The sequence below is a fragment of the Lipotes vexillifer genome, unplaced genomic scaffold (assembly GCF_000442215.2).
Source record: "Lipotes vexillifer unplaced genomic scaffold, Lipotes_vexillifer_v1.1 scaffold36, whole genome shotgun sequence".
Taxonomy (NCBI): Eukaryota; Metazoa; Chordata; class Mammalia; order Artiodactyla; family Lipotidae; genus Lipotes; species Lipotes vexillifer.
The window spans coordinates 5,542,176-5,563,702 of NW_006792448.1; the positions used below are offsets into that span (position 1 = coordinate 5,542,176).

The window sequence follows — 21,527 nt, forward strand, 5'->3', positions numbered from 1 at the left end:
TGGAAGAGGTATCTTTTATTGTTTTGGACTTTATGTAATACAGTCATTACAGTGAATACATAGTTGTTTCTTTTTCACTGTTAAGACAGAATGGGTGGCAAGTGATTCTGTGGAAAGAGGTAAGAATGCATTTTATCTATTCATCCTCATCTCTTTTCAAACACATCCTTGACCGTGGAAAACCCCTCAAATGAGCACGGTGTGGACAATGTAGGTGAGCCCCGTTTTAAGAAAACCCTGACACCAACTTGCAACCTTAAACATTTAATGAGAGTATGCTTATGAATATTATAAAAGGAAACACATTTGTTTAAAATATGATTTAAATGTTGAAAAGGATCAATTTTCATCTGATGACATTTCTAGTAATATTTGTTACGTAAGGAAGGCATGTTGGCATTTCCAGTGAACTTAGGTTCCTAATCCCAAGTCTGGAGAACATCTCATGACCCAAGAATAAATCTCCATACAACATTAAAATTGTCCTGCCTCTTCTCCAGATAGCCCTTTCATCTTTTACTTAAAGTAATTATTTATTAGTCATGCTGATTTTGTCAGTTTATAGGAAAGGGAAGAATCAATACTTCTGAGGTGGAAGGGACTGTAGGGCCCCTCGTCGTCATGAAACCAATAAGAAATTGAGGCTGAGAGCGGGGATGGACCCACCCAAGTGGTTGGAGTTCACTCATGGCAGAGCTGGGGGTAGACCTGCCCTTTTGCCTTGTAGACTGATTTCCTGACACTACGTCACTGCATTAAATGACCGAGTTGGCTAACAATGTCACCCATCTCTGTCCCCTTCCTGGTGAGTTCTCTTTAGGGGTGTGGCTTATTTTGCAAAAGAAAGAAAATTCCCCACAAAGAGAGCTCTTATGGAGTGAGCTATAGGTATAAGGTCTAAATTAACCATGTTTTTGATAAGTGTTGTGCATCTTAGAACATAGAACTTCCTGAATAGGGACTGCACGCTTATTTCTCCGTTCTTGGGAATAACTGGCGTATAGGCTTGCTTGGGGGCAGAATCACAGAACCATCAGAAGAAGAATTTAAGTGGCCTTCAGCCTGGGGACCTGGACAGCCTGATGAAGGCTGAATTTACAGTGACATGTTTTGAAAAGGGCAACTTAGGAGACATCGTAGGCCTGGTACTTTGTGATGGTCGATGCTCTTCTGTTTTTCTCCTGGGATAGGTAGTAGATGCGGTTGGCCTCTGGGTAGGTGACTTTGCTGAGTGGGAGCTTGTAGATGGCCGGGTTGTTGGTCGTCAGGAGCAGGAAGGTGAGTGCCGAGAGGCAGAAGGGCCAGGTGCAGGGTGGTAATCCAAACTGGGGGGAGGCGGATCACAAGAGAAGACTTGGTTACATCAGATGCCTGTGCTCGTCTCATAGGCCCTTCACCATCACTTAGGGTCCTGGGTGGAGGAGGGGAGGCTTGGTGGGCACTGAGCAGAATAATACTTAATTCATAACCAACATTAATCAAATCGTGCCATTGGGGTCAGTCTGCATTGTAACAGGGGACACGTATTCTTCAAAATGCAGCCGCTGGAACCCTCTTATAATATGCCTTTATGTAGAAGACATATTTTGTCTTGGGTGTCTGGACAGGCTCTACCTCCCACTCTAGGACTTGTGGCCATTCCCCACCTTCTTCCAAAGCCTCTGTTGAAGGAACAGCATAGGCAGCCATTTTTGTTCAAAACCTTTTTCTCTTTGGTCACGTCTGCTTGCACTAGAGATAAGCACCTGACCCAAATGCAGCTTCCCACAGGCAGGCTACCTGGGAGTAAAATCCCTGTCTTGAGAATTTGAGCTTAGAGATACAGATACTGTGTCCAAAGACTCGATCTGAAAAAACTAGAGAGCCAACCAGTGCTGGGTGGATATTTGGGGGCCTCTGTGCAGCAGAAGAAACCCATCCCAGAGAGACACAGAAACAGAACAGACGTATATAGAGAGGCAGAGATGTCACATCCTAGTCCCAGGGAGCTGGAGATCAGGAGTAGCTACCTCTCTCCTCAAGGGCTCTCCCATTCCCAACAGCCTTTCTCATGATGTTCCCCTGTTTTTTATACCTTAAGATGCCCTGAGGCTTTTAATTACCCCTCCCCACTCTTCATTTGAGATAACCTGGATAGCTTGTTAGCAAAGAGCCTACAAATTCAACTATGAAGCCGATCAAATCAATGCCCCTTCTCCCCCAAACATCCTTTTATCATAAGCAGTAAAAGCCTCAGGGAGTACCATTGAAGGAGTGATTCCACTTGGTGTGTGGTCAAAGATGGCCCTGTTGGGTGGGACTTTAGGAGGGGCAATGACAGCCTGGTACCAGAACTGTAGCCTTAGGGAACACACATGACTGAAGAATTCCACTCCGTGAGTCTTACCAAAGCCCTGCTAAGACTGCATAGGGTGTTTTGGAAAGCATCTCCTTCAAGTCCTACAGTGGGAAGGATGTGGGCTGGGAGTTCCACAGACCCAAATCCAAATCTCACCTCTGGTTACCTTGTTGGAGCCATTTCCTCTTTCTGACAGCTATTTCCTCAACAGCAAAATAGGGATAAAGATATCTACTCAGAGTTGATGCCTAGTGTATACTAAGTGCTCAGTAACTGGTCCTCAGTTTGTGGTCATTGTCGTGAAGCAGAGGGCAGTGCTGTTGAAGATACGGGGCTGCACATGCAGGAGCCCATTAGAAAGCAAAATTGTGCGGCTCCTAAGTGCCCTCTTCTGTGGAGGCTTGAACAGTCTTATAAATGTCATTCAAAATTTTTATATCCTGTTCTTCAAGGAGACTGGAAATTCCTTCAGAGTGAATTAATAGCCTGCACTTTTTTTGTATCCCTGAGAGTGGGCAGTACAGTGTCTTAAACATAGTAGGCACACAGAAAATAAACATGATTTTGTTTTGAAAAATGTCTAGGTAGAGTGATATAACCTGTAACTTCTCTGTACAAGATGAAGGGGCCAGTTACCCTGTAAATTCCTATGATTAGGAAACAAAGTGTCCCGTTTGCATCCCTTCTAGTACCTTGTACAGGGAAGGCACGTGACACGTATTTACCGGATGGACAGTTGGGTGAAAGGATGGGGGCAAGAAGAGGTGGGAAAGCCTGGGGCAGACAGGAGCCTCAGAGGCCAGGCTCCATCCTGTTTCTAATGGTCGGCTATCTAGCCCCAGCTCTAATGTATCCCATGGTGGGGACTCACTACCTTAGGGTTTCATTCATTCCGCATTTCTTGAGCACCTACTATGAGCTGGGCACTATAATAGGTACTAGAGATAAAGATAAGAATACAACCAGGCCCCTGTTTGGAAGGAGCACAAGGGCTGAATGTGGAAGAGAACTGGTGTGTACTAGAGTTGTCACAATGTCATTAAGCGTCGTAGCAGATATGAACACAAAATGTGATGGGGCCCAGAAGAGGGACTTAGTCCACTGGGGGACACAGGATGGTATTAGGGAAGTCCAATTCTATTGCTTACAAAATTCCTTCCTATGCTCTGTCCAAACCACCCAATTTCACTGAGGATGGAGGAGGGATTTAAACAGGGGTTAGTGGAATGCCCATCTCCACCTCCACCTGCAGGACCAACGGGACTTTTCCTGGTTGCCTATGTGAGCTGGGCCTTGAACCTTTATGGAGGGGGAGGTATCGACTGTAGGCTGAGCCCTGTGCACTCTGCGATGGGGCCAGTGTCCCTCCTGTGTGTGTTGGGGGCTGGGCTGGCCATGTGGCTCCCCCGACCTCACACACCACCTGCACTGGGGCTCAGACAGAGAAGGGTTCTCAGACTGCTGCACAGGCCCTCAGCCGCCAGCTCTGGCTTCTCTAGGGCTTGGCCTTGTCCTCCTGGAAGCCTTGCCTAGTGACTCCTGACTCCCTGGTAGCTGCTATGGGGTGAACAAAGATGTACACTGGCCCACAGGCTACTTGGATCGATGATCTAGAAACATAGGACAAAAATTAAATATGAAGATATAAAACTAGTTGTAGAGAGTTTGATTTACAAGAAATTTACAAGAAACGAGTCTGATTTACAAGATAATGCTCTTCAGACTGTCCTTCTATACAGAGCCCCACTGGCCACAGGATCTGATTGACCAGTGTTGACATTAACACTTTTGAGGCCCAGCTCTTTCTGTCTGCGGCTGTGGAGGAGGGAAGCGTGATTTGAGACATGAGGGATGGATTGCGAAGGGGTTCCTGGAGGAGGGGTTTGGGGAGCTGAGAGAATACAGGGGAGGGTGTAATGCACATTCCTAGCCCACGTTGACTCACCGCAGATAATACGTTAGCCAGGGCAGCACCCAGGTAGGCTGCAAACAGAGCTGCAAAAGAACCAAGAAATAGGTGACTAAGAGTGCCTCGAGTTTACATATTCTCCCCCCATACGTTTCATGCCACAAATGCTATCTCTCAGGTTAGAAAAAATCGAGTGTTTCCGTTGCTTGGCAGCTTTGAAAAGTGTTAAATTCCATGCAAATTCCAGCACAACTAAGATAGCAGATGAACTTCGTTGAAAAGGACCAGAATTTAGCTGTTACAGTTCTCCTGGGTCCTACCACCTTGCATTCTAGCAAAGGAACATTTAGGAGCATAAACCATAAATGAACATTTTACTATACAGCCAAGGCATGTGAATCCCAGAACTCCCTGCTGTGATATTTCATCACAAGTTATTAACATAATATGGGTTTCCAGGGAGGAACAGCATTCTTTAAGCTTGAGGAAGACCAAATACACCTACTGCCTCATCTTCTAGGCTTTGTGTGTGGAGGGTACCACTAGGCTGGCCACTGGGAAGACCCAAGTGCTGGTGAGAGGTGAGGTTCCGTGAAAACGTGCCACAGTAATTGGGCTTTGCTTCTGAACTCTCACATTCTCCACTAAAACCATCCCAATGGTCCCTAGGATATTAACAACAGCAAACCTTTATCAGAGAGTTACTGAGTGCCCTGACCACATTCTTCAGCATTCCTACAAGCATTATTTGAAGGTTCTATGGTTAATGTTTGGGTGCATAAGGTTAACTGCTGTATCTGATGTAAACTGCCCAATTCCACATATAAAGATTAATTTGCATAAGATTTGCTCTGTCGGAAAGTTCCAATCACCAGCACGGAAAGCAGCAACCACAGCAGACAGCCCATGGGCAACAACCGAACAACGTCCATCTGAAAACTCTGTCTCCACGTGGCTGAACACTTAGTGTTCAGTGAAAATAGTTTTCAATGTACTAATCACTAAAGGACCATTCAAAACAGTTTAAAATAAAAACTCTCTTATAAAGCAAACACATATTCCCATTTATCTTTGGAGGACCAGCAGAATTTCCACAGGGTGGTTTCCCTGTGGGCATGGATGCCGGCATCATCTGAGGTGGAAAGGGAATCCCGCTGGCAGTACCCACCGCAGGCGACGGCGAGGAGGTGCGTCTGCCAGGTGATGACGTAGAACATGCCTCCTATGGCGATGCAGGCCAGCGTGCTGTTGAAGCCACACAGCCCGAAGTAGATGGAGTCAAAGGGTGTCGCGAGAGTGAGGGCTGGGGGAGAAGACAGGCTGAGTGCTGTGTGGGTCGTGGGCCCACCCACCAGCCCCAAAGCCCTCCACAGTCCTCAACCCAGACCAGTTATCAACACCAAAGTATGTAAAAAAGGACTTCTGACTATTCAGTGAAAAAACATCTAAAGGAAACAAATGGCCTTAGTCACATACATATCAGTGGTTAAGCTGGTATGGGTACAAGAGACCCTTTTGAGTAATGATCTGAAGTCTGAGTGAGCAGTCCAGAGAAGGTCCCTTCCCTGCCAGAAAAAGGTGGGTTGACAGAACCTTAATGTTCTCTAATGGAGGACAAATGCTTCTTATCGTGATTAGAGATAAGACTTAAAATATAAACATTCCTGGAAGCAACTCCTCCCCCCCAGCTTTTAATTTATACTGAGGTGGAAATGACTAACACCAGAGCCTTTCCTGAGGACAGCTTTTGCTCAGGGGAGTAGGAGGGCACTGGCACCCAAAATGGAAAGACAGGTGTAATGGAAGGAGGGAGAGTTTATAGGAATAAGCCAGTGGAGCCCTGAAGACACATGGCACCATTTTCTTTGGAGCAGGCCCCAAATACAGCATCCTTATGGCCCATTAATAAGGGGCCAACTAATTAATAATGACACTAACCTGCTAACATCCCCATGGTGGATCCGATCGCAGCATGCAAGCAAATAAGAGGTGACGATATGAACAAAGCTATGAGGAAAATGCCTCCAGTCCAGGGGTTATCGCAGCCGTACACTTGGCCGATTCCAACAGGGATGGCTCTCAAAAGCTGCAGGTCCAACAAGAGCACATGCAGTTATGGAGGCAAAAGAGACAACTTGAAGATTGGCTGGAGAAGATTTGGGGCCAAACCCTCCACACTAATATTTTGCAACAGTTTTCCAAGATATTTTCAAATAGGTTCACTCTAAAAGGCACACAAGGTTTATTGTTTTAATCTTAAATTCTTAGAACAGTAAGGGGTTAAAATGTCATTTCCTTTATTTAGAAACTTGAGTGTAAGGCACTAAACTCTCAGTGAAGAGAAACTGAATACTTCAAATGAGGGTGTTATTCATTAGAAAAGTAATAGATGTCTGACCAAAGTTGGGGTTGAAAAACTCTTGTAACATTTTTTTTTAAGCTAAAAACATGACTAGAAGGCTAAATATTAGATGGAAAAATGGTCCTTTTTGTTTCCTAGAACAGCATGTCTGGGCTGTGGTCACGTTTGTGCAGTCGTCTGGGCGAGGAGCTGGACTTGTATCCACAGAGCAGCCCCTGGGCAGATGGTATCCTGGCATCTGCGGGTTTTATTGATAAACCTGTCACGTGGCTGATGGAGGAGCACCCTGATGTGTTAGGCCTCCATGTGTCTCAGGTAGCGGACCTGTGTGTGGATGAGACAGGAAGGCCAGGGTCCAGTGTCGAGTGGGCACTTGCACACGTACTCTGGAGTTTGGGAAAAGGATCCAGGGCACATGGGCTTCCCCAGCGACTGAGATTGGGTCCTGTGTTTTGGAAGGTTGGCCAAAGGCCCTTGAGCAAAGAAATGCTTACAGGAGGGGCTCTGGGCCCTGCTGGGATGCACTGGGGTCCGTCCTTCCCCTTGTGTATATTTCATGATGAGGCAGTTCTTCCCTCAGCCCAAGTCCTCTGAGGACTCCTCCTGGGGTGCAGGGGAGGGAGGTCCTGTAGCCCTAGGGCCCTCGCCCCACACGAGAGTGTGCAGGGATAGGACTGCAGGGTAGTCTAGTGGGCAACCCTCTGGGCTCCGTCCCCCATTATCCCAGGACAGGGAGCAAGACTGGGCTCCAGCATTGCCATGCGGGGGATGGCGGGACAGGCAGAGTTTGGTCTGCAGAGGCAGTGGTGCTGGGTCCTCTGGTCCCCAGCCAGTTGCACCCTCCAGCAGGCTCTCCCCTCGCCAAAGAGCAGAGGAGCTTGTGGGGCCTCAAAATCGTTGGGAGGTTTAGACCCTCTCTCTGACATCTACCACTTGTTTCCCCAAAACTCAAGGCTCTAGTTATAATTGTCAAAATGACAAAGCATACTCACTATTACCATAATCCATTCAAAATTGGCCAGAAAGGTATTTCTTAAAGGATAACCACCAAACATTGAATTTGTCTTTCCTGGAAATTTGGGGGTTCTAAAGCATTTGTACAGTATTTTCCATTTTTTTTTTTCATTTTTACAAAATTCCTAGTTTTCTTTTCAATTGAAAATGTGGTTTGGAGCATGCAAAATATCTTAAACTTGCCTTTTCTACCATCATTTCCCCATAGCACGACAGTTAGAGCAATTTTGACTTCAAAAGATACTGATTGGTTTAATATCGTGAAAGGGAAGCCTGAGGGGCTGAACTGCTAACAGCACCTTTTCTCACCTTTGGCTCATGAAGGTACACACACACACACACACACACACACACACAGACAGACACACACACAGACAGACACACACACCAACAAGGATGGGGCTAATGTGAATACATCTCTTCCTAGATAATGCATCTTGGACAGATGGAGGGCTCTTTCTGCCCCGCCATGCTGCAGTCTCCTTGAACTGTTCAGAGAAACTAGGCACCATTATTTCTGACACAAATTCCCTTCAAGAAGCCCAGGTGGCTTTGTGGTTAGATGATGAATTGCCAATAACAAAGTTCAGAGTGAGCTCTAGCCTATGGAGTCATTTAGTGTAACAGAGAGTAGGGGGACCTCAGAGAAAACATGCCCAGTTAGAAAAGAAGGCTGATGGGCATAGTTCTCCAGGCTGACTTAACGCCTTTAGAGTAGCTGCTTTTTTAGTCTGGCAGACTTCCAGCGGCCAGCAGTATATACAGAATACTTGCAAAAAGCTTAAATATCTCTGTTATATAGATATTTCTCAGTGGAGCAACACCTGTGCTTTAAAGTGTGAGGATGCCCCAGAGAGCAAGGGAAAGCAGCTCCCCAGGCTGGAGCAGAGACTTGTCGAGCCAACAGATGGCAGTGTGTGTGATGTGCACGTCTTCAATGATTCAACGACATTGAATGAGAAAAAAAAAATACACAGAGTCGCTTGGATTGAAACTGGAGTAAAGCATCAAAAAGGCTTTAAAAAAAAAAAAAAGATAAAAGAACCCAAGTCTAGGAGTCAGGAGGCGGGAGCTCTAGTCTTGACTTTGCTCCTTACTGATTAACCATGTGACCTCAGGCAGTCTCTTAACCTGGCCTTAGTCTCTCCCCCTGTGCTATGATAGGACAGTGTGTGGCCAAAAATGGCCTTTTTAGCTCTTAAAAAGAGGAAAGAAAAAGCTGGTGGCTAATGAGATATTGAGGTAGAGTGTCTCACACTGTATAATTGGTAATAGTTGTTACTCATGGATGTTTCTTTTCTTTCCCGTTGCGGAGCACAGCTTCCGGACACGCAGGCTCAGCGGCCATGGCTCACGGTCCCAGCCGCTCCGCGGCATGTGGGATCTTCCTGGACCGGGGCACGAACCCGTGTCCCCTACATCGGCAGGCGGACTCTCAACCACTGAGCCACCAGGAAAGCCCCTCATGGATGTTTCTGACATGCAAAATAAGTAAATGCCACTTTAACACTGAGTTTGGACAGACGCTGCCGTTCCACCTTCCACGATACCTACCAAGGGCACTTGGACCTCCGACCAGGTGATATTGGGCATGGAGGAGGAGGGCTCCACCAGCGTCGTGGGGAAGAAGAGGTTGTAGTGGCCCGTGGCTGCCAGGTACAGGGTCACTGCGATGTTGAAGGGCAGCGTGAAGACCGGGAGGTCCCACTTGCTGAAGATGGTGCCCAGGGCACTGGAGAGGATGGGGCTGAGGGCAGAAGCACAGGAGATGCTGTTCAAGATGCCCCCTGGCCCTGACACTAGCCTGAGTGGGTTTAGGGGGCCCCCTGTGCCTTCCCAGGGAAAAGCAGCTGGCTGGCTCCCTCTCCCAGCCTGACTGGCCCTGGGCAGCTCCTCCCCTGGACCTCCTTCCTCTGCCCCTGCACAGCAACAGGGTGGACACCCAGACTCAACTTCAGAAGGAGGGCTTTCATGGGAGGTCCTAAGGCAGGGAGCCACAGACCTTCCCTGAAGAGCCACGTGGCTCCCTGCGCAGGCATGGGGAAGGGGCTGATAGTGAGGGGAATCACGTTCATTCAATCATTCAGCAAATCTGTTGAAGAGCTGAGAGCACTCCTGGCCGGGGTGCCCTGTGGTTTCTGCAGGTGAGTAAGGACCTGGAGCCTGGCCGTCTGAGGGCTCTGGGCAGGGCTGGGCCTGCAGCCCACACTGGGAGGTTGTCCCCATCTGGTCAGGGTGACCAAGGACAGGGTAGCACTGTGGGAGCAGGAGGGATGGGAAGATTTCCAGACACTGACAGGACCCCGTAGTATGGCTCTTAACTTCTGTGGGCCTCAGTTCTCTTCCCTGTGCTCTGCCAGGGTAGGACCAGGGGTTCTTTTAGATCTTACAAAAATGGAGAGTAAAGGAGGGTATGTAATGAGATACTGTGTACAGATCACCTAGCACAGTGGTGCTGTTGCTGTATAATGTCAGTAATTATTTCTAGCGGCTGTTTCTGATGTGCAAGCTAAGGAAATGCTTCTTTAAACTCCAGTTTGGAGAGACAGTCACGGAGTTGGGGTAGAAAGGCTGGCAGCCCTTGCTCTACACCCACAGCCTCAGAAGCAAACTTACCAAGACACGGACATCACGATGATGGGGAGTAGAAGCCACCAGTAATAGTCGCCTTTGTCCGAGAACACAGCCATCAGCAGCCCCACCAGCACCCCATTGTAGCCGTGAAGTCCGGCTGTGATGGCGGACCTGGGGGGGGGGAGGGCTGGTGAAGAAGGGGTCCCCCGAGGCCTGACGCAGGGCACTGCCTTCTTGATTTTCCTTCTGAGTCAGGCTTTTCTCAGCTGGAGCCTGACCACACACCCCTTCAAACCATCAACCCTTCACAGTCCCCTAGACAATGTGTGGTTGTTAAAAGTAACCAGGGAATGGTTGTTTTGAGTGATTAGTGACCTTATTTTGAGGGGTTTCTGAGCCGGGAGCCAGGCAGTGGGGATGCGAGGCTGGTGAATGTCCCCGCGGGGAGCTACCTGTGGTCTCAGGCCTGGACCCTTACTTGTCCTGACTTAGGATGAGGGCTGTCAGGGTGGACACCACGGTGCCCAGGCAGCCCGAGATGGCCCACCAGGGGTTCTGGACGAAGAGGCCGAGGACGATGAGGATGCCACTGAGGGGATTGTTCACAAACATCACCTGGGATGTGCCCCGGAGGACCCAGTCGAGGAACTGGAACACTGGGGATTTGTCTGAAATGGAACCAGTCAAGGAGTCAGTCAAGGCTCAGCTGTTATACCTCTAGGCAAGGGGATGAGGGAAGCTGGGCGTCCAAGGTGGGTTCAGCTCCCTGCTGTCACCTGCCACAGAGGAGGGTAAACCAAGAACCTGAGGGGGCATCTGACTGCCCCGAAAACCCTTCAGACCCACTGAGAGCTGGCTGTGGTCCTTAAGTTGTCATTCAGGCAGTGGGTACCCTGTGCGACCTGTGCCCCTGGGAGACTGGCATGAATTTTCAAGAGGAGGGATCCAGAAAGAAAACTCTTGCAGCCCAGCAGGCATCAAACCCATGGCCTGAGGTCTGGAGGATTGCTAACGGGAACCTATTGGAATAGTAGACACGGCTCTCCCACGATCCATCTCTAGGGCAGGCATTTTTCTAGAATGCTGGCTCTAGAACCCCAGTCCTACAATGTGACATTCTTTTCTTTTAAAAAATTTTTTATTGGAGTATCATTGCTTTGCAATGTTGTGTACAATGTGACATTCTGAGGGGATATTTGAAAGCACATGACTGTTATGTTCAGAACTGAGAGCTTGCACCTACATGTATTGGCATTTACATCCTGAGAGACTGCGTGTCTGTCATAAGAGTGAAACTCCTATCCTACCCTACCCTATCCTATCCTATCCTATCCTATCCATGGAAATGGGACTCAGTCTCATCTACAGAGATATGTGCAGCGTGTTTGCTGGGGGACGACCAGAGGGGACATTTTTAGGGATAGGAGCAGGGGCTGCTCTCACAGAAACTTTACCTTTAAGTCCCTCTCCGCATTCCTTCATCTCTCCTGTGATGTACCCGAGGGCTTTGCGGACCCTCTTCCCGCTGGCAGCCAGGGAACTCTGAATCCAGGAAGTCTTGGAGATGCCTGTTTCTACCTTTACCTCGGAGCTCTCCTCCATGGTGTCCAGATCCTGTCCAGGGACAAGAGATGGGCAAGAAGCTCCCACATTCTGAGGCTCTCAAACTGAGGAGTGACTTGCTTGCTTGGGGACAAGCTAAGATTTTCACTTGGTATTTAGTGAAATTGCTGTTTAATCATTTTTGTTTCTGTAGACCAGAATATCTTTTGTTTTGTTTGATCTTTTACCTCATTTAATATGGGCAACAGCCTTGCACAGTCAGCCATCTGTATCATCCATGGATTCAGCTAACTTCAGGTTAAAAATATTCAAAAAAAATTTTCTAGAAAGTTCCATAAAGCAAAACTTGAATTTGCTGCACACTGGCAACTTTTTACATAGCATTTACATTGTACTTACAACTATTTACATAGCATTTACATTGTATTAGGTATTGTAAGTAATCTAGAAATGATTTAAAGTATTCCAGAGGATGTGCGTAGGTTATATGCAAATACTATGCCATTTTATGTAAAGGATTTGAGCATCCACAGATTTTGGTACACATCGGATGTCCTGGAACCAATCCCCCATGACTGTAGTATAACAAGACAATATCTTTATCCTCATTCTGTGGATGAGGTCTCAGACATGGATGGAGAAGTTCTCATTTGTAAAGGTCAAGGTCAAATGATAGAATTTAGATTTACCCACAGAGTTTTAGATTCTTTTTTAAAACAAATATTACTTCTACTGTACCATACTCTTTCCAGAAGAAAGTTTCCCCTCCCACCCCAGCATGTCTAGTCTTTAAAATTTAACTGTCCATAAAATTAAACAAGTAAATGTTCTGTTTTGAAAATTGACACCAGCTTACTTCCTAAATGCTTGAATGCTGGATTCAGAGGAAGATGGATAAGAAATAATTAAAATAAAAGAAACATGAAACCTTATAAAGGAAACTGAAAAGTAGACATCTTTATCCCACATAATTATGTTTCTGGAAATATGAACTCAAGAAAAGTTTGCCTAAATCAGAGGACGTCTTTTCTGGACCTCAGCTCTCTACCTTGCTGCGAACTCTGTGATGTGGGCACTGCCCCTGATTCGGGCCACTCTTTACTCACCAGCAACTCGACTGTGGGCTTCCGGTATTGGTGGGGAGAAGGGTCTTTGGTGCGCCTCTCCTGGTGTTCACCTTTTCCAAATACTGGGGTTGGCAGGGAGAACATCACCTGTTAGGACCTCTACCCTGGCACCTTAGCAGCAAATTTCCTGCAAGGCTCAAGTTGGAATACTCAGCACTTTCTACCCCAGTGAGGATGCCCCAGCCTCTGCGCCTCGGGCAGGAGGACCCCCTCCTCTGCTACTGCACACACCCAATTGGGCATGCTCTTCAGGGGAAAAAATGCACATCTTCATGTAAACTGGACATTTTACAAGAATTTAGGGAATTCAGAGACTCAGCTGACTTTTAGTTAAGAGGCTGTGATCTTGTTCAACTCCCCTATTTTTTAGGTGAGGAAACAAAGCTTGTCTGTGAGCCCTGAACCCAGGGTTCTTTTCCCACATGAACACGAAGATTGGTATTTATGAGGCATTATTGCTCATAAAGCATTAAGCTGCCTGAACCATACGAGGTCTGTGTTCAAATTACACTACAACTCTTTCCAACTGGATAACCTCAGCTGTTTTGGTATTTTTAGGATGTATGTCTTAGAATTTTAGGTATTTTAGCAGCAGCTTCTTGTTGGATTAAGACAAGTGATATCCATGTTATCACTTGAAACAGATTTTGGCATGTCCTTGTAATTCTAGAAAACTGCTATTAAGTGGCTCTGATGTATTTTTCATTATTACAAGATAATTTATTTGTAAAGGTGAGTAATTTCAGAAAGGTTTTAAGTATCATGAAAGAAGGCCCTTGGAGGTTTTGCTGTTTATGCTCTGGTGCCCTCTTGTGGTCAAGCATGAGAATGGCTTTCTGAGCTCAGAATGCCCTGTATCTTCAGACAATTGGCCATTCTGTCTGCATTCATGAGATTTCAGGGCACCTAAACACTAGAAGAGATAGGTCAGTGGCTCTGTGCTCCCCCATCTGAAGGAGCAGGGACTGCAAATACCAGTGTGGTTGGGAAGTTACACTATGCAAGAGAGACAAGTTAAGGAAGTTTGAAAGGAAGAGTAGGAAGCAAAGAGGATGACTCTAGACTCAGGCTAGTGTGTGTGATATCCTGATTCTCTGCTTCTGCTTCTGTCTGAAGCGCCAGCTCTTCAGCAGCTTCTGCTAACCCGCCTCCCAGGTTCCTTTGCGTGGGGCTCTCTGCTAGGCCCTCTTTCACCCCAGCCCCCAACCACTATCTTAAGAATATGTTTGCAGGGAGATTGTTAACTTTTTGAGGCAAACTATGCTTTCTTCCTGAGGATGCCCTGGGGCCTCTGTCAAACACAAACTCCTGGGCTAAAGGGGTCCTTGATTTAACTTGGTGCCCTCTCCCCAGTGTATGAGGTTTTCCCAGACCACCCCAGGCCATTTCTCTGGCTGGCTACTTTGGCTATAAAACAAGGAGGCTCACACAAACTGGGGCAAGAAAACCATATGCTTCTGGGAAGCATGTGATGCTGTAAAAGGATGCTAACCCAGGAATCAGTTTTATCCCTGCCATGCCCTCACCAGCTGTGTGAACCTGGGCAAGTCGCCTCCCTTCTCTGGAGGGCAAAGTTAGATTGCCCTTCTGCCCTGGGTCTTCATGACACTGCTCCCACCATGCATCTGACTGGGGAGACCCCCCACTTGACCCCACACCCCTCCCCTGCTGTCAGCTCTTCCCTGTTTGACACAACATGTCCTCAGCATCCAAATTCAAGTTTCTGGCTTCCCCGCTTTGGCTGCCCTCTGGACCCTCCTCTTGGCCTTTGGGAGCCCCTCCCCTCCAGGGCTCTCCATCTGTTCCCTTGTCTAGACATCACCACTGTCTAGCATCAGGACCAGCATCAGCATCAGGACCAGTAGCATCAGGATCAGTGGTTGTGACTTGGCAGCACATTAGAATCTCATGGAGAGCTTTTTATTGGGTCATTTTAAAAGTGCAAAGTTTTATTTATTTTTATTTTATTTTTTGTATTTTGGCTGTGCTGCACGGCATATGGGATGGTTCCCTGACCAGGGATCAAACCCAGGCCTCTGCAGTGAACGGGTCGAATCCTAACCATTAGGCCCCCAGGGAACTCCCTCATGGAGAGCTTTTAAAGCTCCTCTGCCACCCAGGCTGCTTCCAGGGTGAATTGGATTAGCACTTCCGGGAATGAGATGCAGGTGGTTCCAATGTGCAGTGAAGTTTGCAACCTCCTGGCCTAGACTGACAGAGTCAGCTGCTTGTCATGGCTCCAGTCTCCCCACCCCGGGGCGTCTAGACCCTGGAACCCGTGGCTGTGGTCAGAGGTCGGGGGTGATGAGACTGAACCTCACCCTTGTGGCTCTCCCCACTGCCTTGTGATGGAGGTGTTGCCATGGTCCCCATCTTAGAGGTGAGCAGATCAAGGACCCGGGGGCGGGGTAGGGGGGGTGGTGGGTGGGAAGCGCACACCTTTGCTCCTTCTGCGAATGGATGACCATTCAATGTGGAACACGTTCCTGGGCTTGGGGTGCACAGCCTCCGAGCCCTCATCTGCCTTTGGGCTTGTCGTGGGCGGCGGCCCCCCAGCGCTGCCTGGCCGGGGGCAAAACAAGACAGGTCAGTGTCCCACCCTGGACCACCCCCCGAGAGGCAAGCAGAGAGTGCAGGGAAATCATGTGCAGAGCCAGAGGAGCAGTGTGATGTGAGCTGCAGCAGTGATCGCACCAGTATCTGCGGAAAAATCCCTCTTTTCCATTCTTCCCGATGAAACTTCCACTTCCTTTCCTCACAGAAACTGCATCCCAGACACCTATGAGTGTCAAGATACGGACGGGCCAGCCTGCCTTGTTTCCCTAGTAATGTACTGCTGTAAGACCTCCTTCACTTGGCCTAGGACTGGCGTGGATGGTGGACCCGAGCTGACCGCCCATTCTCGTCCTTCAGCCGGTGCCCTGGCCTCCGCCTGCGGTAGGGAGTTTGTGTGTGTGGGTCCTCAGTGCTCGCTGCACATCAGAATAACCTGGGTGCTTAAAAAAATGCCTGACCCCTACCCCAGACCAGTTTTAAAAATTGGAGTTTTTAATGCCCAAGATGTTTTAGGAGGTGGCCCTATGTGCACCTCTCATCCTAGAACCTCTCATCTAGGGTCTTGCTACTCAAAGTGTAGTCCCTGGACCGGCAGCACCAGCCTCCTCTGGGAGCTTGTTAGAAATGCAGGATCTCAGTTTCCACCCAGACTGATGGAATCAGAATCTACAGTTCAACAAGATTCCCCAGGTGATTTCTGTGCACATTGGTTTGCTCTGTGGGGAGCTAAGAAGCTGCAATCAGCTACAAGAAACATTTCTACCCTTGTGGAGAACAGAGTAGCTTATCATGTGGGACAGGGTTTCTCAAATTGGGTCTGAGAATTGACAGTGTCAGGTCACCTGATGGCTTGTCATGATGAGTGCCCCAAACCCTACTACGCCCGGCCCACACTGACTAATTGGAATACGTGGTGGTCCCCGAGATAGGCACTTCTGACACTTTTTGCTTGTGGTTCCAGTGAAGTCTAGAGTTAGATGATCAAGTGGCTGCCTGGAATAGTGGAGAGCTTTCACACTGTTACTACATTTGCACACTTTTGTAAGTTAACTCACTTGGGCATTGTTATCACCAAAGGATGGAAAATTGAGGCTCAGATGATTTCTGAAGCATCCTACAAACAGTGAGCCGTGTGGCTCTCAGCCCTCAGTCCTCTTCTCTGCAGCTTTGTTGCTCAGCGTCTGGTTTGTGGACCAGCTTCACGGACATCCAAGGGACCTTGTTAGAAATGCAGACTCTCAGGTCCCATCTCAGACCTACTGAATTGGAATAAGTTTTTTTTTTTTTAAATGAGATCTCCAACTGACTTGTGTGCACATTAAAGTTTGAAAAAACTGGTCTAGTTCACACTGCTCATGTAGAAACAACTTTAGCAAAGCTGAGAATATAGCAGGACCAACAATTGGAGTATGTGGGACATGTGTGAGCAAGGAAGGTATTCTGTCTATACTCTCAGACTGAAAGGTCACACATGTGAACGTGTCCCTTCCCTATAGGCTCGGGATGGGAAAAAAGCTCCTGTTTCACTCATCACCCTGCCCGTGGGTCACCATGGAGCCATAACTCCAGAGGCTGGAGAAGCCCCCTTGACCCTGTGCTTAAGACACAAGTAGAAGGTCAGCCTGCCCTAGGGCACCTCTGCAGACAGGTTCTAGGCAGGGGGGTGAGGATCGAGGGGGTATTATTGCATCATCTGGCAAAGCAGGGCATTCTCCCATAGCCAGTCCACAGTGTATACCTCCCAGGCTGGAAGGGCACCTCTGCTGGCCCAGTGCTTCTCATTTCTCACATGCCAAGGGTCAGCCACCCTAGCCACGCCCTGTGCAGAGCCATATTTTGACCTTAGCATTATAGGTTCAGACTTGCATGGATCTTCAAGATCACAGTCTACCTCCCATGTCCAGAGAAATCACCTCCCCCCACCCAAGTCACATAGCTTATTAATTATGGCACAGCCAGGAGCTGCACCCAGGTCTCCAGACTCCCAGTTCGCTGCTCTACGGATGGCCACAGAAGACCTGGTTCCTGTTTCCTGCCCTGGCCCTTCGCTTTCAGCACTTAGATTGTGCTGCTTGCTCAGAGCCCAGGAAAGTGGGTCAGGGTCCACAGTACTACGTGTTCCCAGAATCGATGTCCCAGCCACAGAAACAAAAATGAAGAGTACCTTTCTTTTCCTTGAACACATTTGTTTTTCTTATTTGGGGTGATTGGGGAGGTAGAGCCTCAAATGTGGTCTGACATCGTGTTGCTCCTGGACCTCCCGTGGGCAGGACGGGAGTGCTGAGCTGTAGACCAACCACCCAGGGAGGGCGATGGCCCCTCCAGATATGCCGGCCAAGTGGTGAGGATGACAGGTGGGAAGGATGCCACAAGGAAGATTGGAGAGAAAGTAACACATTTCCTGAGGCTGTGAAAATACTTAAAGCTAAGGGGATAGCAACTTACCACTACCTTTGGGACAGATTCTCAGGGCTTTCATAATGGATAAAGGCAATTTCAAAAATATCATGAACACATCTATCAAATGCTCTAGAAATAAATGTTCCATTGGTGTGGTGGGGAAAAAAGAAAACAACGATAACACTGGCTGGGAACCAGCATCGCTCATGCTGCACGGCATTTTGCAAGTCAAGTAATTTCATCGACAGTTTCCCTCATTGCAAGCACGGCGCTCAGAAGGAGATATACAGACCCTGTAGAGCTGACCTTGCAAACCCAACCTATAGAATGATGACAGATATTTCGGAGGGTACCTGCTATTTCGTTCTCATATTGTTATGAAGATGAAATTAATGCTTGCAAAATGATGGGGAAAATAATTTTGCAGTGCTCATATCGGTATCTCCTCAGGAAGGCCATGTCTCTGGAACAGCTTGTGCTCTGGGCAGGGTGGGTCCTTAAGTCAGGGCAGGCCTGGCATTTTATACCTACCCTCACCCACTCCTACCTCGTGTTCCTGTCTGTCACCTTCGCAGGACGGTGGGATCCTTGACAGCCTGGGTTACACTTCCAGCACCTAGCATGAGCCTGGCCTATTGTGGGCACTCAGAAGTATTTGTTGAATACATTAATGAGGGATAATTATCCTACACATTTTAATTTCTGAATAGTAAAATGAACAACCGTTGGCTATTTCGGGGTATGAACTATTAAAAAAATAATACCTCTCATTGTAAATGTTAAATGCTTGATAAATATTGAAATAAAAGTGAGTCTTTCATAGGTTAATGATGGTAATAGCTGAGTTGTGTAGGGATTTAGAAGTTTCAGGGCAAGAGCTGATTATCTCCAGCAGTACCTGGAGAAAAGAAGGGAAGTTTATAGATGTGATAAAGTGATTGGCCATCTATGACCAACCAACCAGAAACCCAGAAATCCTTCATGAGTGGATAGAAGAACTCAGTTAATGAGAGAGAATAAAACAGGCCACTGAAGACAGAGATCTTGCTTGATGTGATTTGTTTTGGTTAACAAGAGATTATACCAGGTGGTTGAAAACCCCAAAGCTCCTTGGAAGAGGGCAGCTGGGTGTTCTGAAGCCCAAGAACAAATTTTTTTTTGACAATAACTCACTCTGGGGAGTTCTTTCCAGCTTCCCCTTCCCCCCGCCCCCCAGCATCATGGCACACATAAAAATAATACTGGGTGGCATGGTGCAGAAAACAGATGATGATGTTTACGGCCTGGGCCTGAGGACTCTGGCCACACCAGCCCACCTCTGTCTGCTTCGAGGACCAAAGGCTTTGCTCTCGTGGCTCAGCTACATATGTGCTGAGAAGCTCTGTCCTTGAGAACCTGCAGGTAAACCTTAGCAGCTGAGTAACTCCTCGGCTTTCCCACCTGGTGTAGGAACTGCTGCTCCCTCCTTCTCTAGCAAGCCTTTCAAGTGTCCCAATGTGTGTATCTTCACACTGGGGCTGTTCAGGACCATTTCAGGGGCACAGTCCCTGCCCTTGAGGATTGCCACCATCCTGTGTTTTAACAGGCAAGAGTCCAGTGATGCTTTCCTCCCATTGACTCAGAGAAGAAAAGAATAGTCATGAGCCATAATGATTTGTTCAGAAGCACTTTTTTTTTTTTTCTGGAGAGTAGTATCCCATAGTACCCACACCTCTACTGACTTCTAACATACAGAAAATGCCATCCGTTCAAATATCATGGGTAAAAAACATTTTACAGAAGAGCCCACCTGTCAAATACAAGTTTGAAGCTTACTGCAATTTCTTTGAGGGGAAAAAAACCCAAACCATATATGACATTCTTTCAGAAGAGGAAAAATGATCTAGTCTATTTTACTAAAATCCACCTTTACTCAAGCCTTTACCTATACTCCTACTACAAGCTGTCTTTCTCAGGGTTTGAACAGGTTTTCCTGTCTCCTGGAGGTGGACCAATACTGTCCATCTATCACTAGCAATGCCCAACATATAGAGGATCTGGAACCTCCTATCAAGACCCTTTTGTCATCCCTCCCCAGATCACTGGGTCTCTTGTTCCTCCAACTTACTGTGGCAGACACAACCGCACACCATGAGGCAATTTCCTAGCTACTGTGCCAGAAGGATTTTTTGAAGTGACAATAGTATATAATTTGATTTCTTCCTACACCCAGTTCTACAGGATAACACTTTGGCCGCAATTTGGGCATATGTTTCCCCATGTGGAAGTTGAGCTTTGCACTGTGATGTGTAATTTTCAAGGCTACTCTGTGTGTGTGTATGTGTGTGTGTGATATAGATACCTGTGGGTGGTAAATGAGGTGCTATCTTTTTCTGTGAAGTTGTGTTTAGCTGACATTTTCAAAGATCATTCTATAAACTATCAGACGCATCGAACGTTAGAATTGGAAAAGGCTTTAGAGATTATCCAGTCCAGCCCTCTCATACAGTGCCCCCCCCAGTACCCGCCCCCTCATAGAGGAGGAAATGAAGGCTTGGAGTACTGGGGGGACTTTGGTGTCTCTGTCTCATGCCATGAAGACATTAATTAGCATATATGAGTTGGTCCTCATTCACAACCTCATGAATGAGGCTGAAGAGAGTGCAAAGGTCAGAGTGCCCATTCTGTCACTGGGGCAACACCTGACTGACCTTCCTTTAGAGTGAGTTTTCACTCTCCTTCCCTTATTTACACCAAGCTCACACCTCAGAATTACTTGTCTACATTGTCAGTTTCCCTGCTTTCAATCCATTCTGTGCTTCAACGGTTAGACCATATCATTACATGACTCTGTTCCTCAACAATCTACATGGCTCCCTATTGCCAAGAGTACAATAATGCTCAAACTCCTCTGCCATGCTTTCCAGGTGTTCCACAATACAGCTGATTTCATCAACCTGCTCAGCCTTCTCTGCCCAACACACACCTTGCCTTGGCATTCTGGCCTTATCTCTGGCCCTCTGTGCCTCTTTTTGCCTAGTTTCTATCCACCCTTCAATGTCTGCTTTATGTTCTACTTCCTCCATGAAGCCATCCTTGGCTTATTTGGCCACATGGATCATTCCATTATTTGCAGAAGGTACCCTAGATCCATCTTTGGGAGTTAGGGCCATGGTGGACTTTTATAGTTACAATGCACGTGAAAATTTTCCAATCAAATGAAACTACTTGAAATTATCAATCCTTTATAACCAAGTGAACTTTAGGTCTAGGCATTAGCAGAAAAAAACTGAGGCCCAAAGAGAAGTAGCTTCCTCGAGGCTATACAGCTAATTAGTCATGGAGCTAGATTTTGACGTCCTGGTTTTGATTCTTTTCCCATGCAGCGTATGTGTTTTACAGATAGTTGGAGCCTTCGCAAATGATACCAATGGACTTGTGACTTTTTTATTTAAAAAAAAATTATGAAGTATATCATACCCTAAAAGGAGCAACAAAAGTCACCAAAAACATAAAAAGAACCCACCTGTGTACCATTGCATTTGTGCCATCCAATGAAAGCCCAAGGAAATTCTGGGCCATTGTATACCAGCTTCTTCTCTTGTGGCAATGTTTCCATACACCCTTTCCCCACATCCTCTTCTCTGCCACCCTTTCTTTGCATTACCAATGGCAAACATAGCTAACTGATCATATCACTCTTTC

At 47.3% G+C, this 21,527-nt stretch overlaps 1 protein-coding gene across 2 annotated transcripts in view; it reads right to left on the reverse strand.

Moving 5' to 3' along the window:
- Nucleotides 1-1,124: 1,124 nt before the first annotated feature.
- SLC14A2 (solute carrier family 14 member 2) overlaps nucleotides 1,125-21,527 on the reverse strand; it is a 56,000-nt gene continuing 35,597 nt past the window's right edge. Inside the window, exons 11-20 of one of the 2 annotated variants that reach the window (XM_007465629.1) lie at nucleotides 15,327-15,445; nucleotides 12,867-12,949; nucleotides 11,652-11,811; nucleotides 10,676-10,865; nucleotides 10,240-10,368; nucleotides 9,178-9,370; nucleotides 6,186-6,333; nucleotides 5,416-5,550; nucleotides 4,284-4,333; nucleotides 1,125-1,325 (exon numbers count right to left, since the gene is read on the reverse strand). In XM_007465629.1, the coding sequence (XP_007465691.1) occupies nucleotides 1,125-1,325; nucleotides 4,284-4,333; nucleotides 5,416-5,550; nucleotides 6,186-6,333; nucleotides 9,178-9,370; nucleotides 10,240-10,368; nucleotides 10,676-10,865; nucleotides 11,652-11,811; nucleotides 12,867-12,949; nucleotides 15,327-15,445 (1,408 nt within the window). Of the gene's footprint in view, nucleotides 1,326-4,283; nucleotides 4,334-5,415; nucleotides 5,551-6,185; nucleotides 6,334-9,177; nucleotides 9,371-10,239; nucleotides 10,369-10,675; nucleotides 10,866-11,651; nucleotides 11,812-12,866; nucleotides 12,950-15,326; nucleotides 15,450-21,527 lie in introns of both variants that reach the window. The other variant, XM_007465628.1, reaches the window with a different exon arrangement.